The 27,862-nt window shown below is 41.8% G+C and overlaps 1 protein-coding gene across 1 annotated transcript in view; it reads left to right on the top strand.

The window, feature by feature from the left end:
- Positions 1-27,862, top strand: part of ELL3 (elongation factor for RNA polymerase II 3) — a 95,344-nt gene that overhangs the window by 25,807 nt on the left and 41,675 nt on the right. The window contains exon 3 of the mRNA XM_018566909.1: positions 25,283-25,410. Coding sequence (XP_018422411.1) covers positions 25,283-25,410 — 128 coding nt within the window. The remainder of the gene's footprint in view (positions 1-25,282; positions 25,411-27,862) is intronic.

A 27,862-nucleotide genomic window follows, 5' to 3' on the forward strand; every position in this document is an offset into this window, starting at 1 on the left:
GGGGGGGGGGCGAAAAAAAATTTCTGCCCCGGGCGCCCAGAACTCTGGTTACGCCACTGCTCCTCAAATAGTACAAATAGTCCAAAGGTAACATTGGTGTTTGCTTCTCTTCTAGCTTCAAGGTAACCCTCCCTTCTCGTCTAGCTTCAGGCTACCTTGAAGCATTTTAGTTTTACTCATTCCTTAGGTGCATGCTTAATTGGCCTGGCCCAGAAAATCAGAAAAAAATATCTCTATTTTGTACCAACAAGTTTCTGCAAATTTACATGATAAATGCGTTCAGGTTTCCTTTTCCACCTCTGATAACTTTTATAATTCACCTCTCCAATTGTTTCTATGACCTTATACTGATCTTGCCATTTGGCCTAGAATTTGGTTTCAACTGTTGGGACCAACTGTTGAGACTTGAACCCAGCGGATATATACTGTATTCTCTTCTGTGTGGAATTCTCTCTCCCCGCCAGGTCCCCATGGCTATGTCCAAAAGTTCCCTGGGGTGTTTCCCATAATGTAACTCAAATTAGAGAAACCAGTTATAGTTAGTGTTCTTTTTTTTGTCAAACAGCAGCATTCCAAAAGTCCACCATATAACAACAGTCTCTTATGGCATTGACAACTTCCCTGCAGCAGGTACCCCCTTTATAGTTCAGTTCCGCTTTAGGAGCAGACACACCCTGGACTGCCTAGCTTTAACATAGAAGATCCAACTGAGCCCAACTAAAAGATCTGTCAGGGAAAAAACACAAATATGTTCATTGGGATTGGGAATACACTTGAATCTGCCTTTGAGGATTCCTAGTGAAGCCAGTCCTAGTATAAGTTTTGCAAATAATAGGTAAAGAAATGTTTCTTTAACATAAGGCTTGACCTTACAATGAATATTTAAGAAACCGTGTTGTCACATACCTTCCATTATACACTTTTCCAGACAACACCACGTATTTTGAAGTCACCATGTTACAATATATAGTATATATACAAAGTGGCAGTCATATTTCTGCATTATGCATAGGAGTTTGCTTTCTGCTTAGTAGTGCTGCACAGTTGTTTTTTTTCTCTTTCAGTGCACGTTAATGGGTAGCTATAGACAGATAGCTCCCCAAGAATGGTTTCAGGAAGATGATTTTCTTGTGTTTGAAAAAGTCGCAAGAATATGACCTTTATATTTCCTTGGCACTGACAGCTGCAAATGCACACAACTTTATTCCATTCCTTTGCTCCATAATGCCAAGCTGGAAAATTTCCATGTGTAATAACAAGCACATTCAGCTGCCAAAGGCATTATTGTTTTTTTTATATTCTGCCTTGTACCTCTTAAAATTAGCAGCATTTGCTGCAATACTCAGCCTGCCCCTGGCACTGTCCCCTGCACATTTATGGCTCTACTTGTCTACCGCTAGGCATCTTTGGGATTGAATCGTGTCTGGCGCCTTTCAGCCACTTTCCTGTGGGTGTAGGCTGTCGTTTTCTAGGTTGAATGGCAGCCAGCATCATCCATCCCACTTCCTGTGGGTCCAGGCTGTCATGAACCCATTCCTTGGGATTGCGTCATCATGCAGCCAGGACTCACTGGCTCACTAGACTGAGAAGTGATCATATGTCATTGCCTGAGCACCCCTCCAAGAAGAAGGGCCCACTACCGAAGAAGAAACACCTAAGACATCACTGGACCAGCCTGAAGACTGCAGGAAAAAATGTATATATAGAAAGTCCACAAAAGATTGCAGGGGATCCATAGAGTGCTGGTGCCCAACCAGCAGCCCAAGGGCCACATGTGGCCCTTTGGTGTTTGAAGTGCAGCATTTGGGCCAAAGCAGTCAGTAGTGCGGACATTGATTTTAAAGGCCCTTTAGTAACAGTAATCACGAGCAGTTTCATGTAACATGCCCCCACCTCTGACTTTCTCCTACAACATGACTATAATCTCCAACCTCTCTCATAGCACAGTCTCTGACAATTTCCTCTAGCAAGTCTTTAGTAGATAACAGTCTTTTGTAGCATTTCATATAATAAACATTAAATGGGGCCCTCTGGAGACCTCAGGGGCTGCATCTGAGGGTCCCTTTACCTTGCAACATGACAACCACTGCTTTAGAGAATGGGGGGCGAGGTAAACCAAAGTTCTGCTTTAATAGGTCACAGCTCATCTGTGGATAATGGGCCTAATTGTGAGACAAGAAACTAAAAGGGCATCTAGTGATATAATTTAGGCCTTTTGTGTATGGTCTAGGATCAGGTCAGTATGTCAAATGCAGTTCTTGAATTCTGAATTGAATTGTATGAATCTGTTTTCAATTGCATCTGTTGTTGCTATTGCCACACAACATGTTGCATTGTATTTTTGTAAGTAAGTTCTGTGTTGTATTTGAATGTTTTTTATAGCTCCATACAGGTCAGTGAGAATGCAGGAGGAATGTTTGGTGCATTGGAAATGCATCTCAAAAGCAATGCATTTGTCACTGAAAGAACATGAATGCATGCTTTCTGATGGCTAAGAATAACTTGATGTACACAAGCCCCCTCATATCCTTACTACCTGCAGACCTTGACCACATATAAAAAAAATTCCTATGTATGGATGCCTTTTTAGAGTAGACACAGACATTACATCAACAACACGTTTTCCATTGTGCCTAGGTCAAGTAAACATCATATATACAATTGTAGTTGCCATTTACAAGGCATACTGTATCTTACAATGTAGAATAAACTCATTGGTTCTGATGAAGGAGGCGTGACCTCAGAAACGCGTCAACCAGGAAGGACTGATAGCCGGCTGGTCCAGTCTGTTACATATGATCTTTCATGTCTGCTTAAACTCTACTTTTGTGAGTACCTTTTCAGCTGTTCCTATTCTGTTTTATTAAAAGTTTTTACACGATGGAGGCGCCCTCTGTGTTTTGTATTTCAGCTTTTGTGGTTTCCCTAAACCAGTGAGAGCAGCCTCGAAAGTGTATTACATTGAACATTGAAGATTCCCTCCCCTCCCTTTATCCTTGACACATGTTGCTGGCGCTTGTGGTGTACTTTGTTTGCAGAATAAACTCAGTTAACGTACATGTCTCTGTCCTCAGCAGCATCCATTGAAGTATAGTAATGCACATTGCTATGTGTTGAGCTCCAGTTTTAAAGGATCCGTGTAGACCGCAAAGAGACCAACACACCAAAAAGCATGCAGGACTTTCCTCCAATGCTGCAGTACGGCATGATAGTGGTCATGAGTCCTATAACAAAGAATTTGATTTTTTTTTTTGCCCATGAATTATGGCCATGTTGCAAAATACATAAAAGCATGCCCAGTGTTAGAGATTAGAGAAATATGTAAGCTGTCATTGCTGAACTCCTGATAATTCTGTCATGCTGCTCCTATAGCAGGACTGGACAATCCCAGAAGGCAGGCAGCCAATGCTCCTTACAAATGACAGCTGGCGCCTAACTTTTGAGATTTTTAGTTGTTGACAATCAAGTTGGCTCCTAAAAAAAAAACCCTGGTGGCTCCTGGTTTGGACAGACTGGCTTCTCATTTCCATATGAATTTGTCCACCCCTGCCCTATATATTTACTGTATGGAAAGCTGGAGATATGACTTCATTTGCTGTATGCTTGTCCTGTGTCATTGCCCCTGAAAGCACTGCACTTGTTGGGGGCAGCTTGACAACCAGTCAAATAGCAGCCTACATATTGTATTTCTCGCAGTAAATATTTAATTTCAAATAAAAACACTTTCTCTGAACAGTTTAAAAAATGCTCTATCATACATAGTAAACAGAATAGGAAGTGTAGAGATCAGATATTACACGGACCGTTGCTTCCATCTGCACTGATGGGCTATGTTTCACTTTGGTACAAGCTGTGTGGGTTTAGTTAATATATACTGAGCCTGGCCAACCATGTAGTGTTCTCAGAACTCTTTCCCCTAGAAAACAATCATATGTTCAGACACCTGGGTTCTTCAGGCTGATGTTAGCCTAAGTCAACTTTTAACTCAATGATAAGCAGTGGACATTGTGTGCGGCTGGTTACAGCACGTACTGACAGCCGGTGTGCAAGTGTAATTATCTATGCTATGTAGAGACCATGAGAAATGGCATACCTGTCTAGGCTGGCCATAGACATAGCTGAGCAAAAACCTGACCTGACTGGTGGCTGTGAGTGTTCATCTTTACACAGTCAATCTATCCAAATGTGATATTTCTGCTCATTGTAGTTTTGAACGCCTGGCAGATATAAATGGCACACATTAAAGCAGCTCTGTCTTCATTAATGCATCCATAACTGTATTTTAAATGCAAGCAGTGTAGATACCTGAATATGACTTGGTATTAGCAGAGAGCTCAGACTGGTAAAGGGAGTCATGTGCTTAGAAGGTACATGCTGATAGAAGTGAGCATCATTGCGGTAGTGGAAGAGAATGTTCTAGTGTGCCTTGGTGTTGTGTTGGTGAGAGATACATGTTGGTGCAGTGACATAGAGTAAGAATTGCACATCAGTACAGTGGTGACAAGAGAAGAAGTGCACGTCGGTGTGGTGCTGGTGAGTGAGGAAGTGTGGATTGCTGAAGTGGCAGTGAGTGAGGAAGTGAACGTCAAAGGTGTTTAGAATCCCCAAGAAACCCATTAGAGAACCCCCTGTTAGTTGGGGGAACCTCCGGTACCTTTTTAGAGTTCTTCACAGTCAGCCTTTCCACCCAGCAACCATCTCCCACAGCAGCGAGAGTATAATGAGAAAGCCTCTAGCATCAGTCAGCTCAGATATTAAAAGCCCGTGGACAGCTGAGACTAAAGATGAGGCCTGGCTAAAAGGTTAGGCGTGAACCTAGAACTGGAGGCTTTGTTGAGTTTTTGGTCAGACAAAGGACTGGAAGCTTTATCCCACTGAAAGGTCAACAAGGCTTCCAGACTCCAGGGCGCAGAACAGGACTTGTTAAGATCTGAGACAACAACAAGGTTTATTTCATCCATAGAAGACAGAAACCCTCTAGCCCCTTACCATGTGTACGCATGTTCACTAGATACATTTATACACTTTTTGGCACATATACACACCTATATAACAGTGGATACATTTATACACTTGTTGGCACATATACACACCTATATACAGTGGATACATTTATACACTTGTTGGCAGATATACTGTACACACCTATATTCATTGGATACATTTATACACTTGTTGTCAGATATACACACCTACAGGTGAAACTCGAATAATTAGAATATCGTGCAAAGTTCATTTATTTCACTAATGCAACTTAAAAGGTGAAACTAATATATGAGATAGACTCATTACATGCAAAGCAAGATCATTCAAGCCGTGATTTGTCATAATTGTGATGATTATGGCTTACAGCTCATGAAAACCCCAAGAACCCCAAATCCACAACCTCAAAAAAGTAGATTATTACATGCAATCAATAAAACAAGGATTGTACATAGAACAATATCGGACCTCTGAAAAGTGCAAGCATGCATATGTACTCAGTAATTGGTTTGGGCCCCTTTTGCAGCACTTACTGCAATTACTTTTGCACGATATTCTAATTATTCGAGTTTCACCTGTATATACAGTGGATACATTTATACAAATCTGCTTACTAGAGAATACCACATTATACAGAATGCTGTGGACTAGGGGTGGAAGTAAAAAGGGTGGAATTAAGGAATGTTTGATCAAGGTTAGAGCATACCTTGCCTGGATTATAGAGGGTCCCATTATATACAGCAGTTTGATTTGAATCTTTACTGTACCACCATGGGCAGAGCGTTGATGAATACAAATGTTTAAAGAAGACGTATTGGGAGAGTAAAATATACTCTTCTTAATACTCAGTGCGGCGCATGACACTGCAGCTATTAAAAGCTGGCTCTATAGATCGAGAACAGAGAGATTACAAACCGCTGGTCTTTTTCATGCAGAGAGCAGTGGCTGTCAGTCATTGTCCCCCTCAGGAATTCCCCCTCCCTTCTGTGTTCCTCCAGCCCTCATTGGAGGGATAGACAGGGGAGAGGGCGGGGACAGCTGGCTCTTGTCAGGATCTTTCCCGGCTACAGCACAGCTCTGCACTGTCAGAAAATAGCAGACAGCAGTCTTCTAGATGCTGACTTTGGGTCACAGGAGGACATTCGTAAATGTCCTCCTGTGACCCAAAAGAGGTCTAAAACAAAAAAAAAAAAGGTTTGGCTTTAGTTCCCTTTTAATTAGTCTGGAAAAGGGATTATTGCTCATGTTTCCAGTATGTGTCGTCTTCTGAAGCTTTAAATATATCTATGACACTCTTCTCTGCTCTTAGGTACTTTTAAAGTCGTGTATTTTTAGAATTCTTGATTTGATATGTAGCTTGTAATTTTGCCAAAGTGATGTTTGAGGAGGATTCTCTGTGCTGGTACCATTTGGTGTCTGTATATATACATATATGTGCCTGCATGCAAGTGTCCTCAAAGCCTCTCAATAGTTTATAATTAAATATGAGATGGATGGAGATGATACTTGATCCATTTTTGATTGCATCATCGGTACTTAAAACACTTAAATACTTACTTACTACGGTTGCGCCATAGCTATTACAGACTAAACCATGTTTTATTGTTACAGTTGTAATTCATATCAGACAGTACTTCCTTTTTGGCACAGTACAGTATTAAAGGACTATATTTCTTGATATAATGTAAATTTAAAGGAGAACTTCGGGGCAACCTTTTTTGCCCATAGTTCTCTTAGGGCCACAGGAGGACATATAGGTAGTAATGTCCTCTGGTGACCCAAAACTCAGCATATAGCGGGCTATTGCCCGCTACATGCTGAGAGCGCAGAGCCGTGCCGCAGCAGGGATGGATGCCAACAATACTATCGAGATCCACCCCGCTAGCTCATTGACAGCTGGCTCTGCCTCTCTAGAGGCAGAACCAGCTGTGCCCGCCCCCTCCCTGTTCGTTCCCCTAGTAAGCGCTGGGGAAACGGAGTCACCGACACTTCCATATACTGTATACTGTTATGTTCAGTTCACACTGATCCCGACCCAGGTGTCTGCCATAGACACTCAGCCTTCAAGCCTCATTACCAGTGTATGCAATCACTGTGTACCTCAGTGAACACTGTTTGCTCACACAAAAAGTTAAATTCCATATGTTAAGGTGCCCATACACCTTACGACCATCGCAAGACTTATGTTCACACTGCTCCATTCTCGTACGATCGTGGGATTTCGCCCGATTCTCATACGAGAATCGAGCAGTGTATGGGCACCTTAGCGCTGGAGAAACGGAGTCACCGACACTTCCATATACTGTATACTGTTATGTTCAGTTCACACTGATCCCGACCGAGGTGTCTGCCATAGACACTCAGCCTTCAAGCCTCATTACCAGTGTATGCAATCACTGTGTACCTCAGTGAACACTGTTTGCTCACACAAAAAGTTAAATTCCATATGTTAAGGTGCCCATACACCTTACGACCATCGCAAGACTTTTGTCTTACGATGGTCGTATGCTTATTGAAAGCTTGTACGATCTGCCCACCTTGGACGGGCAGATCGTACTTGCGATCATCGAAAGCCCGCCCCGCTGAGGGGCGGGCTTCCGATGACCGCAATGCAGAACGGACAGTCAGTGACTGCCAGTCATTTTGGTGTCACCCCTCCAATGGTGTCACTCGGGTGCGGGCCGCACCCCCCTTGTGACACCACTGCTGTATGTCCACCCATGTTTTAAGAACTGTTTAAAAAGTTGCATTGTTTTTATGCTAAAACATCTTTCCTGTTGGAAACCGTGAGGGATAAAAGTACTAAAAGGATTAAAAGTGATGCTTCTCAAAGCTTTAACACTGTGGCAAGAAGTAAAGTATGACTACATCACCATGCTGCTTTTGTGTGTTGTGTTTCAGCCTGAGGAAGGGACCCTGGGTGGCCCTAAAAGGTTGTGACAATATGCATCAATAAAAGACGTTTGCTTTGACACATATCTTCGGTGTGCTGGTAACATCTTGTTTCTTCTTTGATCTGAGCGGCACCAACCGCAGTCATTTCAGCACCCAACTCCAGTAAGGAGTGCGGCGGGATACCTTTTGTACAAAAAACATGGCACTGCACACAATGCAGTATAATCCAATAGAAAAAGTTCCCTCCCTTTCACAAAATTAGCTTCCAGTTAAAGTAGAATTAAAGTTTCCTTTTTTTTTTACATACTGTATATCAGGGGTGCCCACAATTTTTGTGTTAAGATCTACTTTTCAAATGACGAGCTACATGAGATCTACCAATGAAAAAAAAAACCTCCCTCGCTCTCCTGGCTGTCTCTCTTTGCTCATCCTCTTGGCTGTCTCTCCTCTCTGTCCTGGCTGTCATTGCTCGTTTTCTCTCCTGGCTGTCTCTCCTCGCGCTCTCTCCCCTGGCTGTTTCTCCTCGCGCTCTCTCCCCTGGCTGTCTCTCCCCGCTCTCTCTCCTGGCTCACCTTGCTGCATTTTGTAAACAGTGCAGTGCAACAGGCTGTGTAAACTAATATTCTTTGATGTAATACATAGCACTTCAACCACCTGTATCCACCAGAAAGGTGTCAGGGAGCTTGGCTCAGCAGACTCGGGCTAATAGGTAATCATGTGTGCACAGCGAGATAAATATACCAAAATGGAATAAAGGGGCCGCCATTCACACCCTTCCTGATCTACCAGCATTAGCATGTCACTTTTGTCCGGGCACAAAAACCAATATTCAAATATATTCCTATAAATAGCCACAAAAATATGAATTCACTTTTTGTACACCAAATGTGTTTTTGCAAAGCCGGTACAGGTTGCCTGCATAAAACTACAGGAGAGGGCGGAGACAAGACCAGTCACCCTGCACAAGGACAGACAGCAGCAGTGACTGGTCTTTATTACAGGAAGCTCCTGCACAGAGGCAAAGTTTCACACTACATTACTGTACAGATCTGGAAGAAATATATAAAACATGCCTAGATACAAGTAAGAATACAGATAGCTCTCGTATTTGGATTAGCTTTAAAAAAAATAATCCTAGCACACATGAAAAGATATCATGTAAACTTTCTGTTATTCATTTTTTCATGACTGGAGCCATCCTTGATGTTTTGTGTTGCCTTGTGCGCCAACTCTGTGAAGGATGTATATGAGCATGTGTTGTCATTTGAGGCGTTTCTTTCCATTGGAGTAGTACAGAGAACACGCTCATTCGAGGTCATTGACTTTCAAAATGGGGATTAGGATGACAGCTCAGAGCATGCACAAGACAGCAGTGGAAGCTTTATTATTTCTGTCCTGACAGATTCCCTTTAAATCATGTGATCTACCTTATCATAAAGAATGTCCACTTTGCTTCCCTTATCTGCTTATTAAGATATTTTACACCTACATGACAGCATGTGTGAGTTCCCTGGAAATTTGAGGAGTGTCAGTTGCAGAGAATCTACTATGGGTTCACCAAAAGCGCACAGAGCTGGGATACTGTATCGACTTGTTCTTTTATCCCCTGCAGTAACCAGCATGTCGTTTTTCAGTGCCAGTGTTTGTCTTCATACGTGACTAACCTAGATTTACCTCCTGGATACTCAAGTGATGTAAAAGCCACGCAGACTGTAGTGCTGCCTTAGTCTAGAGCTATAAATAACATAAGCCCACACTGCTAAGCTGTGAGTACTAGATGCAGGAACTGTATAGATCCTGGGAGAATGTGTCGGATTATAGAGTAATAATAGGCTGCAATATAGACATACATGAAAAGATTATTAAAGAAGAACTCCAGGCAAACGTTTTCTTAACCTTGTAGTGGGGCTACCCCCACGCTGTGTTTAAGTGTTGGTTTGTATCTAGGTGCAAATAAAAAAAAGTTATACTGACCTGATCCTCTGAGCCGGCCGGCTGTGATAGTGCTCCCCCAGCCTGTCTCCCCCTCCACTGCTAAAATGGAATATCCCTCTGCACCCCCACATCCTATACACAGTGTATAGAACGTGATGACTCAGGGACCTTAGATCGCAGCAGCAGAGGGGGAGAGATGCTCCAGGGACCGGTCTAAGAGACAGCTCCATGGATTGGGTGAGTATAACTTTGTTATTTTTGCACCTAGACACAAACGAGCACTTAACCCTTGCAGTTTGGGGGTAGCCTCACTGCAAGCTGTGAGTACTGGATGCAGGAACTGTATGGATCTTGGTAGAATGTATCAGATTATGGAGTAATAATAGGCTGCACAGTAGACATACCTGAAGAAAAGATCATTAAAGAAGAGTAGCAGCACAGCAAGAGTTAAGAAAAAGTTTGCCCAGAGTTGTGCTTTAAAACGGCTCTCCACTCCAAAATGGATTTCTGGTTCTGGTCCCTTCCCTACAGGGCCAAGGGGTTCAGACCTTGGTGTGAGGCTTGTCACACAGTTTACTAGTAAAAATGGATAAATCAGTCCATGCCTGGATATTATTTTTCTTCTACATTTATATAGCCCAGACACATTGTATTGGTGTTCACTGTTCCACATGTGGACCTTTTGTCCTCTTCTTGGATATCTAAGGGGGAATTAACAAAAAGTGGCCATTCTTTTAAAATGAGAAAATGGAGCAGATCCTCCTCCTAATTAACAAAAGAGAAGAAAGCTCCCTTGTTACATAGGAGCAATCTGTTTCCATTTTCTATGTCATATCCCTGTCAGACATGGCATAGAAAGCAGGAGAGTTGGAGCTGTTTGCTCCAGCTCACTCTGCCTGCCTCTGCCTCCACATCCCATCCCCCTGGCTTAGCTAGGGTTAACAGTTGGGCATATAGGCAGAGAAAGGAACTTTCCCACTTTCACAGTCTGCCCATGTTGTGTGTTTATTGTACAGGCAGGAATAGGTGTGTGAACTGTCTTCCGGGTTACCGCAATCCCTTTGTTAATTGGGAATAGGGCCCATGCCAGCTTCTATTTCACTCTGAAATAGAAAGTGGCGTGGATGGCGCAGATAGCCCTGGAACAGGTCTAGCTTCTTTGTTAATGAGGCATACGCCACTCCAGCCAGTTTCCTGCATCAAAGCTTTCTCAGGCATGGTTCACACTGAGCGTTTCTATGGCTCTGTTCACATCTGAGCGTTTTGTCACAAAACGCCTGTTGCTGGAAAAATTACAGGAGCTTTTTTTGGGCATATTACAGCTCGCTTTTGCCCCATAGACTTAACAGGAAATGCTTGAAAACGTGAGTTTGCTGTGTTTTGCTCATTAACATCAATGAACTACAATCTGCGCGCAAAAACGCTGTCACCTAGGTGTGAACCCAGCCTAAAACAAAAATGAAGCCTATTTGTGTATCACTCGGCTGTAGATCCTCAAATCATCTCTGAATTGGTGTTGACACTGTCCTTCCTTCTGGAGGGGGGCTACTTTTGTTCCCCATGGTCCCTGTGTGTGATGTAAAGTAGCCACAGCTCCAAGCTCGCTCCCATGATGGACTACAATCTCAATACAAATTAGTAAACTAAACATGAGATTGTAGTCCATCATGATTGGAGGATCTACAGCTGAGTGATACACAAATAAACTACATTTTTGTTAATAGGGTAATTGAATGTACTTTTAAGATTTAACTCCAGAATTTAGTGTCACTTTAATTCCCCCATTAGTGTACAAATAGCACTCCCAACAAGGAAAGTAAACATAAGGAGTCATATTGTATAAAGCATTCTTATTCCTAGGTGGCATAACCCATTGCAACAAACCAGAATCCATTAGGTACTGGTCTCCCTTCAGCAGAGCACATTCTGATTGGTTGCTGTGGTTTACGGCACTCAAGGTATATGAACTTTAACTTGAATTAACCATTTAGTGTGAAAGGTTGATACCTAAAAAATGAAAGTGCTTTCTTCTAACAGTGATGTATGAACTGATTTAAAGCCCAACTTCAGCCAGAATTTGTATTTTAGTTTTCAGTAAAGTGAGTGAGAGTCAAAAGTTCCTCGAAATTGTCATTAGGGAGGTTTATGCACTTCCTGTTTAGGTGCCACCAGTACAAGACATATGAGTGTGCTGGTGTCACTTAATCTGCCTGAGACTTGTCACCTGCATGGGAAAAAAGAGTAAATCTCTCTCAATGGGGACTAAGGCAGCAATTGAAACCAGACAGAGGTTCTAAACCTTTCCCTGCTGTACAAAAATAAATATAGAATTGGGGGACTGGTAGTGAGCTATAAAGTGTTGTTCCACTTATGCTGCCAAATTGGGATAACACCTATTTTATGTTTGTTATATGTTCCCATTCACATTGCATAATTTACAAAAAAAAATAAAAAATTGCTGCTTACATTTTAATGGCTTTTTACTTGCTTAAAAATCCTACGAGCTCTCCCTATGTAATGTTAAGGAAGGGGCTTGAGGGGGGCGTGGCCGGGATGTGAGACTGAGCAGACGTGTCTCACTGCAAGGGCTTGAGGGGCTATGCAGAGTTATGCCTACTGTAACTAACGCTGCCTGTACTGTGCTGGCAGCTTTCATTATCAGTTGTAAACTAGATTTGGACACTGTCCTAACAAAGGGCTAAAGACGCTGACATTGTATGTTAATGAGAGGAAGCTCAGTCTGTCCCTCAGTCTGACCATCTAGTTTCATTTTCAAACTGCTCAGAGTAGCCTGGAGTCTGCACAAAGGCCTTCACCAAAGACACAGCTAAAAGGCAAGAAATATATATTTTTGAAAAATATTTTTAGATATGATGTGTGATTGAGAACACGTAACAAACACTCAGGGGCAGGGCCCTCCTTACCATATTGTCTTGAAGTGTATTGTAATTGTAATGTCCTCCCTATATTGTAAAGCGCTGCACAAACTGTTGGCGCTATAGAAATCCTGTATTATAATAATAATAATAATACTATAGAGGGGATTTCTAAGATTTGACTGCAAAAGTGGAAATACACTTGGCCCAAATAGCAATTTATTTATTTTTGCTACCAAAGATCATAATCGTCCGATAGGTCTAACTGCTGTGCTACTATCTACCCTATTGTTACAGAGACTTCCAGTACAGTTACTGATAGTATATGAAGATCAGCCGTGGGCTGTAAAGTAATAGCGATTTTGCTAATCATAAGAAGAAGATCTATTATTATCAAATCTCCGACAAGATGAAATGTTTAAAGTGAACGCAGGTTGACATCGCCTCTTTTTACACTTGAGTAATCATGCCCACGTTCACTTTCTTTGCCTCACTTGAAGCAGTCCTGCATTGTACAGCTGTATATAAGTCCAATCTTATATAACATTGGGTTTTGCGATTACAGAATATTTAACTTCAACAGGAAGGGCTAATGTGCAACTTCTGGATGTTAGAAGATAATACCAAGATACCATCTCAGACTGATTAGTATTGCTTAAATAAGAGACACAAAGCTTGTATTCATTCCTCTAGAGGAGTGCATACGTTAGGTTTAGCAATTCTTTATTAGCACAGCAGATAACAAGGAGGATAACATGTGAAAATAAGTTCTACATGGTACAAAGCTTGATTAGCAGCAGGGGAGGAGCAGGAACTTTTGGCCTGGGTGGCAAACCCAACCAACTGGCCCTTTCATGGTAGGGACAGATATCTGTGGGCTTAAAGTGCACCAGATAAAGTGTGCCCTGCTGTCGCAGTGGCCATGGTGAAAGGGTTGAAAGGTGGGTGTTGTCTTAAAGAACATGGTTTACTGCAGGGGTAGGCAAAGTTTGGCACTCCAACTCCGGCTGTAGCAAAACTACAAATCCTGAAATGCATCTGCCTCTGGAAGCCATCCTTCTGGGATTTGTAGTTTCACCACAGCTGGAGGGCAAAGGTTTCACTACCCCTGGTTTACTGTAACACACCTTTTCTCATATACAGTATATAATTGTAGGCGATGAATTGTGAACAAGGATGTACATGAGCTGAACAAGATGCCTGCTGCTCTGTAAAAATGAGCTAAAGCATTACCATCACTACAAATAATTCATATCATTCAGCTTTCTTTCACAAATGTGCACAACACACTTTAAGGGCCACCAGGCCAATATATATTATTGGTACTAGCCTGGGTCAAATGTCCCACTGCCCCCCAATCCAGGTCCCTGGTCAAACATGGTGAGTAGGGAACTTTTATAAGGCTTGCAGCCCATGTGTATGCCACCAGCGTATGCTGTCACTTTAAAGGAGCAGCCACTTTGCTGTAAAACCACAAGCTGAGTGTATTCTTTGTCAGTCTGTAGGGAGAGAAATGATTTAAACACCTGTACTTAGACCTGCATTTATAGAGCCATCAGGCTCCTGTATTCCAGGAGAACATGTTGCAGCTTGAACAGTGGGATAAAGCTCAGGATAGAGTAAAAGCCCCGGGCTTGGGGCCTGTTGAGGCGTGAATACATGGACCGCATGCATTCATAGCTGCCGTGACTTGTTGTATGTAAAGGCTGGGTGATTAACCATGTATTTCCTGACTGCAAGCCTCACCACCAAGGATTTGTGTTGTGCACGGAAGTAAGGCTGTCAAGGCAAATAGGATTACCTTCTTAGCTGCATAAAGAACACACATGCAAGACTGTTTTACCTAAAGAAGAGAAGTATGGAAATAGATGCTAAACAAGGATATGTCTGCAAATTGTTTCAAAATGTAACCAACCTCTGTCTGCCACCTACCTGCCTGCTCACTTGCCATCACTTTCTCCATTGTTCATCGAATGGACCTGTTTGGCGACTAGATTTTGTAGCGCTCACCCCCGAAGGAACCGACGGGTCATCACTAGTCTGTCTGGGTGTTGTAGTATTTAGCTGCCCCATTAGCATTTAACCGCCCTATTCTAGTGCTCACAAAGCTGATATCAACTCCAGAAGTATAATACTGAAGAACTTTTATTAACCCCTTCACTCTGGGAGAGAGGGTATAGGAGTCCTAGACATCCAGGGTAGTACAGACCTTGGACTCCAGACTCACCAGACCTCTTAAGCATCTCACTGTAGATTCTTTTCTAGCACATTGAATAGGAATTTCAGTAGCAGATGGGCAGGGATGAGCACAGATCCTCAGCAGGAGAGACACCAGACTTGCATCTGAGGTCCACAATTTTTTTCCAGACACTTCCAGTAGCCATCAGCTTCCCTGGTTCTCCTCCTCTGACAACAGCAAAGGCCTCCTCCACACTTGAGGCCCAGGGAAACACTTCCCCCACTCCAGGAGTGGCTGGACAGCACCCCAACCTGGACTAATCCATGGCTGACACAAGACTGAGCACATGGCAAATCCCTCGAGTATGTAAGCACTATCCTAGCATGCAACACTGGTTGAGAGAACCCCAGTAATTGGCTACACACTCACAGTGTCCCTCTTTGGCTGTCCCTCATTGGCTGTCCCACACTACAGTAGAGTCACACTCCACCCAGGTAGGTACAATCAATGCCAGGGCACCTGGAATTGACCAGATACATGCCAACTATAATTCAGCCAGACTGTCTACAGCTCTGGCAATCACTACATTTCTAGTAGCCACCTCACATAAGGTGATGGGGGCTACACTTTTAAAAGGAAATGAACCTTGTATCTAGATAAATGCTTAGTTTAATTCTAAGCATCATATTTGGTAACATTTCTGGTGAAGTCGTTGGACATAATTGGACCCTATCCCATCCATGTAAAAGCACATCCCTATCTTTGGGACCTGAAGATATAGCTATCATTCTGAATTTCCCATCACTATATGTCCCATTAACAATGGTCACCAAGACAAATAGAAAGAGTGAATCTATATTTTTATTTGGGGGGAGTGTTTCTCTAAAAGTGTAAACAGTTTTTTTTTCAGTATTTTTTGTGCAAGACAGCATCAACAAAACAAACTGAAGTCATAGGCATACGACACAGAAGACTTGAAGACTTTTCTGGCACAAATTACATTAAACCAGTGTCTAGACACGCAGTGAAAATAAAAGCACACATTTACAAGGAGATTGTCAATTGTCAATCATCACAGGGGCCAGTAGTATACATATGTGACAGCCAGTCACTGTAACCTTTGTACCATAGTGTTCGAACGTGCTTCTCCTATTGTCATGACTGATAAGGAAACAATTCCACTCAGCACTTTTTTATATAAATTGACAGCACAACACAACCATGTTATAAATTTAGATCATTTACATACTTCCTTATGAAGGATTTTAATTCCTGGTGCCACATTCCTCTTATTGCCAGGTTTATATACACTTTTAAAATGATGACCCTGTACGGTAAACAACCCCCCCCCCAAAATAAAATTGATAGTTTTGACTATACTTGAGGGCTGGTGCAGACCTGGGCGCTTGCCGTGCAACCCCATTGACTTAAATGGCATTACATCCACGCAGCAATCGCAGAAAAAAGCCTTTTTTGCCAAACACGGCTAAAACGATGCAACGCAATCGTGTTCGATTGCACAGGCGAAAACTTGCCGGGAAACCGCGCACTCCACCTGTCACGACTGGGGTGCGATTGGAAAATAATGGCATCACCAGCGCGATTGACAGTGTTGGGCAACTCCATGACCGTACGACAATCTGCGTAGTATCGTGCACGATTGCCGCGCGGTCACAGATCGCACAGGTGGGAACCTGGCCTAAATAGGACTACATCCATTGTATCACAGTATACATTTAGACAGCTGAACCCTTGCTACATTGTAACTTTTTAGTGCTGCAATTATGGGTGTGGATTGGGTGGTGGGGTTTTGGGAGCAGCGCATACCTCAGTGAGAGACAGGAGAAAATGTGCCAAATTTTATCAGTCAGCCCTTTCCAGGAGAATTCATAGTTCAGTTTTACAGCCCCATTGCTGCTAGTAATAGTAATGTAAATACCCTAAAGTTACACATTTTGAAGACCCATGGTTTGAACACAGAGAAGGGAGGATACCATTTATATGTTACTGCAGCTTTATAAATAGTCACCTTAGTGTATTATAAGTAATGTATTGTATTATAAAGACCTACCTAAACTAGCCCGTCACTCTGTAGCTTCCCTTGTACATTATAGTTGTTGGTAAATAAGATGTATCCTGTTTCCACATATCTTTCTTCTAAAGATCTTCTTTTCTAAAGTTTCGTCAGCGAGCAGTTCCTCCACTAGTACACTGTTTGTATTTCACCTGTAGATTGTCATGGGATAATCTTTTGGACACACGGAGAAAGCAGGCGTGTGTAGCACTGAGGAACCCTAGGGCTTGAGTTCATTCTTCAGGAGCACCTAAGTTTAATTTTTTGCCACACACCTGCCTGTGTACATGTCCTACTGCATATACACTAAGTGGCCAGATTATTATGACCACCTGAAGTTTTTAGGCAAATTAGCTATAATTAGCTATAATTTGCGCGCTGAAGTTGATAGAGGGCCAGACCATTATAAATAGGGAAGCAGGTCGTTTACCACGACAGTAGAAGTGATTGTTTTCTGAAGATATGGGTAAACAACGCGATTTAACAGCCTTTGAACGTGGGGTGATTGTTGCCGCTCGGAGCCATGGAGCGAGTATCAGCAAAACAGCAGAATTCGTTAAATGTTCAAGAGCAGCTGTTGTTAAAGTGTTTAAAGACTGGACTGTCAGCCGAAAATCTGGGTCTGAACGTGCGAATTGTGGCCGATAGCGACTAGTCAATGTTAGGGCAGAACGGAGAGTGGCAAGGCTGATACAAGACAACAGAAGGGCAACAGTGCAGTGTCAGATTCCTCGCATCACCTTTCAACATCTCGTGGAGTCACGAGGCGGCCCAACGAAGTCATCTCGTGGATTCATCTTGTGACCCAACGAAGTACTGATGGGGTGGTCATAATAATCTGGCCACTCAGTGTATACTATCAGAGACCTTAGCGATAGAGTTCAATGAACTGTTAAAACAGTGACAGAGCAAGTCCGCTCACCTTGTGTTATACAGAACTGAAAATGACCAGATCTTAGGACTGTGTCTGTGTAAGCATTGAAATGCTGAAAGGTTTTCAAAAACTGAAAAGGAAAGGGTCAAAAACTGAAGTTGAATAAATATGAATTTCTATATTAAATTGCCATATGTTCTCACTCCTAATAACTTTTATTAATCTAGACAATTGCAAACGTACTTATTACAGATCCTTATAGTATGTACTTCCTCAATGCACTGACACAATTTCACTCAGCCCTGTGAATATGCACTTCTCTGTGTCACCACTCCAATTAAGCCTGCCATTTGAACCACAATTCAAAATCTGAACTTCACTCAATGTAACATGATCATTGCTTGCTGGAAGCAATGCAGGGTGGGATATGTAGTCTTGAGAAATTGAGATTGCGTGACATCAAGCAGCAGGGAAAGAGATGCAAAGCACTCTGGGAATCCAGGAAAGAGTTGAAAGTGATGGGCAGACGGAAGGCAGCACTACATGAAAGAGATTTTTTTCAAGCAGGCTCTGATTGTATTATCAAAAACAGCTCTAGTATGTATTCCTATTACAATGTGGATGTTCTCACAGGATAGTATATGCTGGGACTTTATAACTCTTTTAATTGAGAACAGAATACTGATGTATAGCAAGTGAGCAGTATCACAGTGGCGAAGCTAGACATTCCGTCACCAGGGGCAAAGACACAAAGTTGCTCCCCCCTGGAAAAAATTCTCCATCCACACCCCTCTGTCCCTATCACACACTTCTGGCTCTCTTCTTCTTTTGTCATGCCGCTGCCGCTCCTGATCCATCGCAGGGGTGGGGCTTCAAATCACCTCATTCTCCAGTTCTGCTTTGTTAATTTAAGATTCGCTTCTTGGCTCACTTCTATTTTCTCCCGGTGAGTATGTGCTGTGTATTATAGTCTGCCGTGGCACGCGCGGTATGCTCTGCTAAACAAATTAGTCACAGTGGAGGATGCAAGCAACGATAGCTTTGGCATATACCACAGTGCAGTACAGAAAAAATTTAACCAGTCACAACAGTCTCTGCAGCAGAGGAGCTTACACTCTAATGTCCCCCCACAATCATGAGTCAGTATTAGTACCGATACTTTTCCTCGCCGAAACCAGCTACTTTTTTTTAGTGTCATGTGTCGCTGCAATAAAATGGGGGCAGGGAAGTGGCTTGACTTGCTGTGTCTGTGTATCTGTGGACACACGCAGCTTGCTAGCACACACAAGGGTGGCTCTATAGGATCCTGCACGGGAATAGAGACACCCTAAAACAGTATATCAGGGCCAGTGCTCAGTTGACCAGCTGATTTTGCAGGAAACTAAACCTTTTAAACACCAAGGAACAGCATTCATTGTAAGTGATTTCATCAGCATTTGAAATACAGTAGATTAAAAACCCTTTGACTTTAATATCATTTTAAGCTGTAAAATTATGAGGCTTCAGGTTCAGATTGAATATTGTACCTGTACTAAACCAATAGATCATACAGTAGCAGTATCCTGATGTTGTACCACTCTATTCATGTATTCAAGGAGTGGATATGGATGCCTAAAATGAAAACCACAGACTATTCTTTTGATTTATTGTACCAGTAATAGATAAATATAGTATTTTGATTAGGAGCGGTGTCTGCATATTGATTGGATTATACAATAAATGACATAGCATTCGGAGCTTAAAGTATTTCACTTATGCCTGAAAGGGATAATAAAGTCCATTTACAGGCTGGTAGGTTCTGGTAAAAGTGAATTATCACATTGCTGGGTGTTATCATCTTACATCAACTATAACCAGTCATGCGTTCTTTATATGTTTCTTCCTCTGCGTTGACTTAATATCCAAATTTCCTATTTGCCATCACAGAACAAACTGCAGCGTAGTCTTGATTACAAGTGCTTGGCTGCACCTTTTGACATGCAAACACATTAGACTTATCTGTAGACTGCTTACATAGTGAGAAATAATCATTTCAATGTACCCATTGATCTACACCGCATGCCATTTTACCCATTTCATTGCTCTGAAAAAGAGTATAGTTAAAAAAAAATGATTTACAGGCAGTCCCCGGGTTACGAACAAGATAGGGACTGTAGGTCCATAAAGTCACTTTTTCCAGTAACTTGTGACAAAACACTCAGGTGTGAACAGGGGTCATAGAAATGAATGTGATTCCTTGTCCTGAGTGTTTTGCCGCGCTTTGAGCGACAAAACGCCTAGGTGTGAACGGGAGCTTAAAGTGCAACGTTACAAGTCTACACGAATAAATTCCTGACATGTCACAATATACAGGAACTTTAAAGCACTTGTGGACACCAGGTACCGGTCCAAAACTGATATTTGAGAATGTCTTGAAATCCAGCTGTCTTAGCTGTCGATGGTGATTTCATCACACTTGTCTAAATGGGTTTTGAATCAGCAATCTGAGAAGTTCAGCTAAAACTCTAATTTTGCAGCCCATGATTTTTCTCTTTTACATGAGCCCCTCCTGAGGCTCTTGTCATTCTAATTGTGATCTCCCATGGGCCCCTCTGTTTACAGATTGAGGGCCCCAGTGGTTTTGTTGCCTAATTGTTAGGTTATCCAGAGCAGCATCTGGATAAGCCCCCAAAGGAGATGCATAACAGTTTTTAACACTCTCACGGAGAAGGTTCACCTGAGCACACAGTCAACCCTGGCTTCATTTCCCAACATTTGATTGCTTACTTTTCCTGATATACTTACAGTATGCAAGTAAAACAAATAAATTAAATATTACAAATAAAACAGCACCACGTAACCATGAGGGGCCAGTTTCCCTGCCAGGTGATGTCATAAGTGGGATATACATCAATGTCAAAGTGTTATCAGCTGCATTGTATGTCCTTAGGGAGCATCACAATCCACCTCAACAGATTCTTCTGTTGCAGGGAGGTCTGGGAATTCATTCGCCAATCATCATTCTCTATTATTAACATGTTAAGGTTGTTTAGCAGTTACTTATATTCTTCAGTTATACTAGAATAGAGAACAGCTGTCAGCTTACCGAACATAGCTTCCTATGTCTGTGCTTCCATGTTATTGAACACAGCAGAGCAGTTTACAGTGTGCAAGATAGAAAAGTAAAGGTACAGCTGTTATCTATAACAAAATATACACTAAGTGGCCAGATTATTATGACCACCTGAAGTTTTTAGGCAAATTAGCTATAATTAGCTATAATTTGCGCGCTGAAGTTGATAGAGGGCCAGACCATTATAAATAGGGAAGCAGGTCGTTTACCACGACAGTAGAAGTGATTGTTTTCTGAAGATATGGGTAAACAACGCGATTTAACAGCCTTTGAACGTGGGGTGATTGTTGCCGCTCGGAGCCATGGAGCGAGTATCAGCAAAACAGCAGAATTCGTTAAATGTTCAAGAGCAGCTGTTGTTAAAGTGTTTAAAGACTGGACTGTCAGCCGAAAATCTGGGTCTGAACGTGCGAATTGTGGCCGATAGCGACTAGTCAATGTTAGGGCAGAACGGAGAGTGGCAAGGCTGATACAAGACAACAGAAGGGCAACAGTGCAGTGTCAGATTCCTCGCATCACCTTTCAACATCTCGTGGAGTCACGAGGCGGCCCAACGAAGTCATCTCGTGGATTCATCTTGTGACCCAACGAAGTACTGATGGGGTGGTCATAATAATCTGGCCACTCAGTGTATACTATCAGAGACCTTAGCGATAGAGTTCAATGAACTGTTAAAACAGTGACAGAGCAAGTCCGCTCACCTTGTGTTATACAGAACTGAAAATGACCAGATCTTAGGACTGTGTCTGTGTAAGCATTGAAATGCTGAAAGGTTTTCAAAAACTGAAAAGGAAAGGGTCAAAAACTGAAGTTGAATAAATATGAATTTCTATATTAAATTGCCATATGTTCTCACTCCTAATAACTTTTATTAATCTAGACAATTGCAAACGTACTTATTACAGATCCTTATAGTATGTACTTCCTCAATGCACTGACACAATTTCACTCAGCCCTGTGAATATGCACTTCTCTGTGTCACCACTCCAATTAAGCCTGCCATTTGAACCACAATTCAAAATCTGAACTTCACTCAATGTAACATGATCATTGCTTGCTGGAAGCAATGCAGGGTGGGATATGTAGTCTTGAGAAATTGAGATTGCGTGACATCAAGCAGCAGGGAAAGAGATGCAAAGCACTCTGGGAATCCAGGAAAGAGTTGAAAGTGATGGGCAGACGGAAGGCAGCACTACATGAAAGAGATTTTTTTCAAGCAGGCTCTGATTGTATTATCAAAAACAGCTCTAGTATGTATTCCTATTACAATGTGGATGTTCTCACAGGATAGTATATGCTGGGACTTTATAACTCTTTTAATTGAGAACAGAATACTGATGTATAGCAAGTGAGCAGTATCACAGTGGCGAAGCTAGACATTCCGTCACCAGGGGCAAAGACACAAAGTTGCTCCCCCCTGGAAAAAATTCTCCATCCACACCCCTCTGTCCCTATCACACACTTCTGGCTCTCTTCTTCTTTTGTCATGCCGCTGCCGCTCCTGATCCATCGCAGGGGTGGGGCTTCAAATCACCTCATTCTCCAGTTCTGCTTTGTTAATTTAAGATTCGCTTCTTGGCTCACTTCTATTTTCTCCCGGTGAGTATGTGCTGTGTATTATAGTCTGCCGTGGCACGCGCGGTATGCTCTGCTAAACAAATTAGTCACAGTGGAGGATGCAAGCAACGATAGCTTTGGCATATACCACAGTGCAGTACAGAAAAAATTTAACCAGTCACAACAGTCTCTGCAGCAGAGGAGCTTACACTCTAATGTCCCCCCACAATCATGAGTCAGTATTAGTACCGATACTTTTCCTCGCCGAAACCAGCTACTTTTTTTTAGTGTCATGTGTCGCTGCAATAAAATGGGGGCAGGGAAGTGGCTTGACTTGCTGTGTCTGTGTATCTGTGGACACACGCAGCTTGCTAGCACACACAAGGGTGGCTCTATAGGATCCTGCACGGGAATAGAGACACCCTAAAACAGTATATCAGGGCCAGTGCTCAGTTGACCAGCTGATTTTGCAGGAAACTAAACCTTTTAAACACCAAGGAACAGCATTCATTGTAAGTGATTTCATCAGCATTTGAAATACAGTAGATTAAAAACCCTTTGACTTTAATATCATTTTAAGCTGTAAAATTATGAGGCTTCAGGTTCAGATTGAATATTGTACCTGTACTAAACCAATAGATCATACAGTAGCAGTATCCTGATGTTGTACCACTCTATTCATGTATTCAAGGAGTGGATATGGATGCCTAAAATGAAAACCACAGACTATTCTTTTGATTTATTGTACCAGTAATAGATAAATATAGTATTTTGATTAGGAGCGGTGTCTGCATATTGATTGGATTATACAATAAATGACATAGCATTCGGAGCTTAAAGTATTTCACTTATGCCTGAAAGGGATAATAAAGTCCATTTACAGGCTGGTAGGTTCTGGTAAAAGTGAATTATCACATTGCTGGGTGTTATCATCTTACATCAACTATAACCAGTCATGCGTTCTTTATATGTTTCTTCCTCTGCGTTGACTTAATATCCAAATTTCCTATTTGCCATCACAGAACAAACTGCAGCGTAGTCTTGATTACAAGTGCTTGGCTGCACCTTTTGACATGCAAACACATTAGACTTATCTGTAGACTGCTTACATAGTGAGAAATAATCATTTCAATGTACCCATTGATCTACACCGCATGCCATTTTACCCATTTCATTGCTCTGAAAAAGAGTATAGTTAAAAAAAAATGATTTACAGGCAGTCCCCGGGTTACGAACAAGATAGGGACTGTAGGTCCATAAAGTCACTTTTTCCAGTAACTTGTGACAAAACACTCAGGTGTGAACAGGGGTCATAGAAATGAATGTGATTCCTTGTCCTGAGTGTTTTGCCGCGCTTTGAGCGACAAAACGCCTAGGTGTGAACGGGAGCTTAAAGTGCAACGTTACAAGTCTACACGAATAAATTCCTGACATGTCACAATATACAGGAACTTTAAAGCACTTGTGGACACCAGGTACCGGTCCAAAACTGATATTTGAGAATGTCTTGAAATCCAGCTGTCTTAGCTGTCGATGGTGATTTCATCACACTTGTCTAAATGGGTTTTGAATCAGCAATCTGAGAAGTTCAGCTAAAACTCTAATTTTGCAGCCCATGATTTTTCTCTTTTACATGAGCCCCTCCTGAGGCTCTTGTCATTCTAATTGTGATCTCCCATGGGCCCCTCTGTTTACAGATTGAGGGCCCCAGTGGTTTTGTTGCCTAATTGTTAGGTTATCCAGAGCAGCATCTGGATAAGCCCCCAAAGGAGATGCATAACAGTTTTTAACACTCTCACGGAGAAGGTTCACCTGAGCACACAGTCAACCCTGGCTTCATTTCCCAACATTTGATTGCTTACTTTTCCTGATATACTTACAGTATGCAAGTAAAACAAATAAATTAAATATTACAAATAAAACAGCACCACGTAACCATGAGGGGCCAGTTTCCCTGCCAGGTGATGTCATAAGTGGGATATACATCAATGTCAAAGTGTTATCAGCTGCATTGTATGTCCTTAGGGAGCATCACAATCCACCTCAACAGATTCTTCTGTTGCAGGGAGGTCTGGGAATTCATTCGCCAATCATCATTCTCTATTATTAACATGTTAAGGTTGTTTAGCAGTTACTTATATTCTTCAGTTATACTAGAATAGAGAACAGCTGTCAGCTTACCGAACATAGCTTCCTATGTCTGTGCTTCCATGTTATTGAACACAGCAGAGCAGTTTACAGTGTGCAAGATAGAAAAGTAAAGGTACAGCTGTTATCTATAACAAACAAGTAAATACTTTTATTGCTATTAATCTGTTTCTAATAATTCTAATAAAATAGTGTACTTTTACATAAGGATAATACTTTACATCAATAACCAATGTGTTAAAGCACTGTAAAGCAAAACATGTCTATGCATGGTGGCCAGTGGTTTAGTTATGGTATCAGTTTAAGGGGATGTATATGGGTTTGTACATTAATCAATCTTTATTTACGGTCAAGATTAATTACAAATGTTTTATTTTTGTCTGGTAAATATGAAATATTGCATATTGACATGTTGCAACATTTAGCGGTTTAGGTTGCTTTTAACATTTTCTAGGCTCTTCCTTTCCTTCTTTGATGTAAAAAGTCTGTTTACAGAATTGGATAAACAAAGAGCACATGCACATACAAAAATGGCATTTGGCCAGATATTCTTTTTCTATTTAGAAAGGGCTGTATGCATGACTGAGTTTATTAAAAATGACACATTATTTTATTTTTTTAACAATATTTTGTTTCTTATAACCAACAGTACATCAAGATCCCATCTCCAGTTTCAGGGTCTGATGACAGAGTGCGGGTCTTTGCCTTCTACCTATCCAGGGAGATTAAGGATAAGCCTCAGTCAAGCTTTGAGTGCATAAGACAAGCAACCACCTGGTGAGCACAGTTATTATTCTTTGTCAATCTGGTAAAATGTCACAAAACAGGAACATTAGAACATGCACTTAGTCAAATACTAATGTCTGGGTTTATCTACAGAATACCCCATGTCTACGAGCTTTGTGCTTGTGTCAATGGCACCATTTTAAGATGCTTCTAAGATCTTTCAGAAATCATTGACAGGTGCATGTGACCTGCAGTTGACCTTCTTCAAGCGGGTTTTTCAAAAGCTGTTTGACGTGAACAAAAGCTAATAGACAAAGGCTCTAATGCTGGCTGTACACATACAAGATTGATGCTCAATGCCGATCATTTAGGAGCAGTTCTGTATGCAGTTTTGGAGCCATTCTGATAGTTGGGTCACCGTAACTAATAATGAGAGTCAAAAAGTTTCACCTAATTGGCTTTGATTTTTTTTTGTAATAGCAGAGATACAATGGGCAACAGAGGTGACTAGCCATAGACAATAATGGGGGATTTTCCATCTTGAACAGAATATTGTAGTGTTTCATATCATCATTACATGATGCATTCCATTAATATAGTAAATATTGACAAGCACCTCCTTGTGTGTGAATTCCATGGGTGTCTCTTAAATGTCCACATTTATAAAGGTATATCAGTGCTGTCCAAACAATCCTTACTTTCAAAATAACCACAAATAATTCATACAAATTAATAAATTCATCATCTAAGCCTTTTAAAAAGGTTTAGTATCAATATTGAAACGTTCAGAAGTACCCCTTAAGGTACACACACTACATGTTAAGATGAACTGCAATGTCCGTTTAGTTTACTAATTTGTATTAAAGTTGTAGTCCATCACGGGAGTGAGCTTGAAGCAGTGGCTACATTACAACACACACAGGGACAATGGGCAACAAAAGTAGCCACCCTCCAGAAGGAAGGACAGTGTCAGAAATAATTCAGAGATGATTTGATGATCTAATGCTGAGTGATACCCAAATAAGACACATTATTGTTAATAGACATGTGCACTGCAAAAAAATGTGTTTTGTGGCGAAACAAATGAAAACGAAAAACGTTTCCATTCGTTTCATTAAAGAAAACAAATCTTTCTCCTGTTTCGGATTTGGAGGCAACAAGCCTGAGAATGTAGAATGAGCGGCGGCCATGTTGTCGGCCGGCGCGTTCTGCGCTTGCGCGCCGCCATCTTTGAGTGTATCTTGATATACACCAAGATGGCGGCACTCGTATGTTTGGGTGCCACCATCTTGGTGTATACCAAGATATACTCAAAGAAGGCATCGTGCCTGCGCAGAACGCACTGGCGGCCTATATGGCCACTGCTCGTTCAGAGTGTGACGTCACACAAAAAATGCAGAACGAGCAGTGGCCACGTCGGCCCGCCAGCATGTTCTGCGATTGCGCCGCCATCTTGGAGTGTATCTTGGTATACACCAAGATGGTGGTGCTCATATGTTCGGGCGCTGCCGTCTTGGTGTATACCAAGATATACTCAAAGATGGCAGCTTGCCTGCATAGAACGCGCGGGCGGCCGATATGGCTGCCGCTCTTTCTGCAAACTAATTTATCTATGCCCGAATATAGTTTCAGTATATTTGGGCATATAATAAATTCTATATTTCGGATTCAGACGAACCGCTGAATCAACTGATTCTGAATGCACTGAATCCGAATGCACAGTCTAATTGTTAATACTTAAGGTGCTTGAATGCATTTTTTAGGATTTAACTCCTGAGTTTAGTGTCACTTTAAAGGCAAACAAAAGCCTGTGATAATTAGCCCCAAGAGAAGGCGTTGAAACCCTACTGTATTATTTAGAGAGAGATAATCAGATATTCTGGATTTTAATGGAAAACAACACACAAGTCCAAATAAAACCCTGACTAAGATCCTGACCTGTTGTGTGCTATTTAATACAATCATATTTTATTAATTTGCTCTTTTTATGTAACTTAGAAAGAATGTTCTGTATTTTGTGAAAATATTTGACTTGTATTTCTTATCATGTGAAGAGATCACCATAGTTGCGTGTGTCATAAAATTCAGACCAAACCCTTTTTAATATTGAAGATGTTAGTTGTCATCAGTCTTTTGATCTACAGTAAACTCCCAATTATCCAGCATTCAAGCAACCGGCACTCTCAAGAATCCATAATATGCCCTTGATTTCTTTTTTCTTTACTGGTGGCTTGAAGCACACAACAAATTGTCGGTTGCCTGGTGCATGCTAAAAAATGTTGTTAGCCGTTTTTTTCAATAGTCAGCCTGCTATTGGAATTTGAAATAGCCAATAAGAAACTGGCTATTGCACCCACCCACTGAGCAGAGGAGCGGACCTGAGAGAGAACTTTCTGCTGCTCAGAGGGCGGGGTTTCAATAGCCAGCCTGCTGCTAGGGCGCCACGGGGGGGGGGGGGGGGGGGGATTTATCAAAACTGGAGCAGAAAGAAACTGGAGCAGTT

Source organism: Nanorana parkeri, unplaced genomic scaffold, assembly GCF_000935625.1.
Source record: "Nanorana parkeri isolate BGI_ZX_2015 unplaced genomic scaffold, ASM93562v1 scaffold987, whole genome shotgun sequence".
Lineage (NCBI taxonomy): Eukaryota > Metazoa > Chordata > Amphibia > Anura > Dicroglossidae > Nanorana > Nanorana parkeri.